This window comes from Athene cunicularia (assembly GCF_003259725.1).
Source record: "Athene cunicularia isolate RWA chromosome 4 unlocalized genomic scaffold, athCun1 chr4_part1, whole genome shotgun sequence".
NCBI lineage: Eukaryota > Metazoa > Chordata > Aves > Strigiformes > Strigidae > Athene > Athene cunicularia.
In genome coordinates this window covers 2462653-2466527 of record NW_020799098.1, presented here as the reverse complement: position 1 = coordinate 2466527, position 3875 = coordinate 2462653, and the positions used below count along the sequence as shown (strand labels likewise).

The 3875-nt window shown below is 50.3% G+C and overlaps 1 protein-coding gene across 1 annotated transcript in view; it reads left to right on the top strand.

Moving 5' to 3' along the window:
* PTPRA (protein tyrosine phosphatase, receptor type A) overlaps positions 1-3875 on the top strand; it is a 95073-nt gene that overhangs the window by 68020 nt on the left and 23178 nt on the right. The window contains exons 3-4 of the mRNA XM_026846895.1: positions 2872-2950; positions 3381-3747. Coding sequence (XP_026702696.1) covers positions 2872-2950; positions 3381-3747 — 446 coding nt within the window. The remainder of the gene's footprint in view (positions 1-2871; positions 2951-3380; positions 3748-3875) is intronic.

Sequence of the window (3875 nt, the reverse complement as noted above, 5' to 3'; positions counted from 1 at the left end):
TGGGGAGCGGCTGGGGGAACTGGGGGGGTTCAGTCTGGAGAAGAGGAGGCTGAGGGGAGACCTCCTGGCCCTCGGCAACTCCCTGCCAGGAGGGGGCAGAGAGGGGGGATGAGTCTCTGGAGCCAAGGCCCCAGCGCCAGGCCCCGAGGGAATGGCCTCAAGCTGCCCAGGGCAGGGTCAGGCTGGCTCTGAGGAAGGATTTCTGTGCAGAAGGGGCTGTTGGGCGTTGGAATGGGCTGCCCAGGGCAGGGGGGAGTCCCCGGGATCCCTGGAGGGGTTGAAGAGTCGGGCTGAGCCAGCGCTGAGGGATCTGGGGGAGTTGGGAACAGTCAGGATGAGGGTTGTGGTTGGACTGGAGGAGCTTCAAGAGCTTTTCCAACCTCAATGATTCTGTGAACATGATCCCAAATGAATGGGATCTCAAATGAGTGGAATCCCAAATGAACAGGAACTCTCATTTTGAGAAACAGGGCAGGGCAAAGAGAAAGGGAGCCACATCCACCTAGGAGAATGGCATTTGTATACAAATATTCATCAAAACATGGTGAACGGTCACTTTTTTTACCTAGGAGTGTTTGCAGAAGAGCCAGGTCTTTCCCGTTACCTTGTTATTGTTTGCTTCTTGCGGTAGTGATGGGTTCCTGGTGAGGGAAGCGGTTGCAATGCTGAGACCGTGGAGCTTTCATCAGCCCTTGCAAGGTTTCAGGAGTGTCAGTGCCACCATTATGTTCATTTGGAGATTCACTGTGGACTTAGGGTCCTTCTGCCTTTGCACATGAGTCCAATTGTGAGGAACACCCTATTTCTGTGGGTTTCCACAGTGGGATGCTCAAAGGATCTGTCTCCTGCACCAATTTGCTCTCATTCTTGCTGACAGCGCAGCTCCATGTGCTTCTTGGTTAAAATTAAGCACAGGGAGGACTCAGGCTCCATTTCCTACACCGAGAGGGTGGAAAACTAATTTGGCTTAGGACCGTCTCAGTTCCAGAGTGCGATTGCTTGTTGAGTGGCCTCAACAAGCACCGAGAGTGGAACGTGTCATCAAAACTCTACTGACTGTGGGTTTTCCAGACATCCCACGATGGAGCAGGGCCTCGAGGGAGGCATTGCAGGACCAGTCGCGCTCTTGCCAGCAGCTGGAGGACTGAATCAGTTCAAATTCATCCAGACAAATATTTTAACTAGTGATGAAACTCTCTGGAAAGTTGGCTGCTTACACCAATGGTACCCTTTGGAGAAAGCCCTGCCTCAGGACTGGCTGTGGAGGGAGCTGAAGGAAAGGTCTTATCTCTGGAGCTTGATTTCCTCCTGGTTCAGGGTTTGTCTGACCTTTTGGTCACTGAGTAAGTTTGATTTTTGCCAGGTTTTCTTTCAGGGGGAGGAAATAGATGTAAGTGGGTGGTGCTGGTGGGAGGATACTCCCGGGTGGGGTGGGGAGGATCTTGTATTCCTGATATCGTTTCCAGCATGTTGATGACTTCAGTGTTGTCTTTTTGCCCAGAGTTTGGGATGGGTCTAGATTGAAGTAGATTTAAATAAATACAACGAGAACAAACGACAGGAGATGTATTTAAGAGGGGGAGGTTTAGACCACGTCTCGGGAATAAAACCCTTTCTTGGCGGTGTTTCAAGTTGACTTGGCGGCGTGATCTCACAGCCTTCTCCCAGGAGATGCTGAAGATGCAGCTGGACACGTGACAAAAGCCTGAAGGACAGGAGTCATACAGCAGCTGCCAGTCAATGGCATGTAGCAGAGCCCTCTCTGAGCCCTCTCTGGGCTCGTAGCAGATGTAAGATGCTGGCCCATCCTTGGGAGGCCCCAGGCCGTGTGCTGGTGTGGAGCTTGGCAGCTTTGGGCTCTTCTGGCCAGGACGATGACATCTCGCATCTCACTGTCATTTGCCTCAGCCTCTGGATCTGTATCTGTTTGGGAGGAGATAATGATACCCATTTCTCAGGAGCTTTTTGAGGTCTACAGGGGAAACAAATCACCATAAAAACCTTGTATTTAAAAGGGCTGAGGGAGAAAGCCTGAGGGAAACAATTTTACTGATGTCATCATCCTGTAATTTTGCCGGACGTTTCCTGAGAAGAAATATACAGTGCAATGAATGTGCAGCCTGCACTTGCAGATGATCTTGAATTATTATTTACGGGTGTTTGTTTCATCTGCACATACGGGGAGTCTGGAGGGGTTTGAATGGAGCTGAGCCTGGCCTTGTGTGGGTGTTCCACCTGTACCCAGTAACAGGCAGGGAACTGCTGGGCACTGCCTGCAGGAGGAGCTGACCTCTCCTTCCCGGGGCTTTGAGCAACCTGATCTGGTGGAAGGGGTCCCTGCCCACAGCAGGGGAGTTGGAACTGGATGACCTTTAAGGTCCCTGCCAACCCAAACCAATCTGTGATTCTATGATTGTTCCCTGCCTCTGGTTCTGGGGCGTTTTGGATCAAGGCTCCTTGCCGTGGTCTTCACATGTATTCCATTTTGGTTTGTTCAGAGTACACTCATTTGCAGAATGTTTTATGAACACCTTATTAATTTCCTTTAAGACCAGGTACTTACGTCTGGTGCTCAGCTTCATAGCTCATTCCTCTCGTGTTCTCCCACAGTTCATCCATTCCCTGCTTCATCTCTGGTCATTTTGGCTGGTCCACCCAGACTGGGATCTCTCCATGCACCCTCCTGTTGGGAACGTGTGAACATATCCATAAATCCTTCCCATCCACAGGCCTGCTGGGGCTCCAGCCACACATTCACTCCTCCCTTCCAGCTCTACACACACAAGATCAGCAGCAGTGTCCCCAGTTTGAATTCTTTTGGGATGACGTTGCAGGAGGGTTTAAATAACTGTTCTGTGCTCTCTTCCCCAGGTCAACATGGATTTGTGGTTCTTTCTCCTTTTGCTTGGAAGTGGCCTGATAAGCGTAGGTGCTGACAACATCACGACAGGTAAACTATGCTCATTGTCTCCTCTCTTTCATCCCTAAATTATCTTTAGGATCAAATGAGTAAGTGCTCACACGCTTGGTGACTTACTCGTGCCCTCCACTTAATTGTAATATAAAGTATTGGAAAGAGGGTGATGGGCTGCAGGTGCTCATAAATAGGACCTGCAGGTTTTACCTCTAGCAAATATTGATCCTCTCTTACAGGGGCTCTAATCTTTGTACCTCCTCAATATCATGTTACCTTTTCAAGTTACCTGCTTTTACAAGGATTGCATTACATTGCTGTGCAAAACAATCCCTGTCCTGGACTCAGGATTTTTTTGGATGTTTTATCCTTATAGTTACAGTCACACAAACTTCCAGCATATAAACCCTCCAGTGTTGCAGACAGGTATCTCACAGAGGTTTCCTTGTGCTTTCTCCTCTCGCAGAGCCACCCACAACAGTGCCCACCTCCCCCAGGAGCCCCACCAAAGCTCCTACAGCCAGTCCTGAGGATGGGACACCAACAAGTGCAAACAGCCTCAACATTAGCACTCCAGTGACTGTTTCTACCTTGGCATCAAAGCCACCTACAACCACAGCCACCAGGGTCTCCCCCAACACCACCATTGTCAGCCTCAACACCTCCACCCTGGGGACAACCCTTTCTGTGCCTCCAGCCACCTCCCTGCTACCCAGCGTGGCACCATCTGGTCCACGTACCTCTCTCCCCACCACAGAAGCGGAGACGACAGAGAGGAATTTCAGTGCAACGGTGACAACACAAGAGACCTCTTCTGCTTCCCACAACGGTAAGCATCTCCTTCACCTCTTCTTCTCCAGGCCACCCTGCCTTCGGGTTTGTTTCTTTGCTCTTCTTCTGTTTTGCTGAACAAAAGGGAATGAGAAAACACTTAGGAGCAAATTCCATGGTGATACGAAAC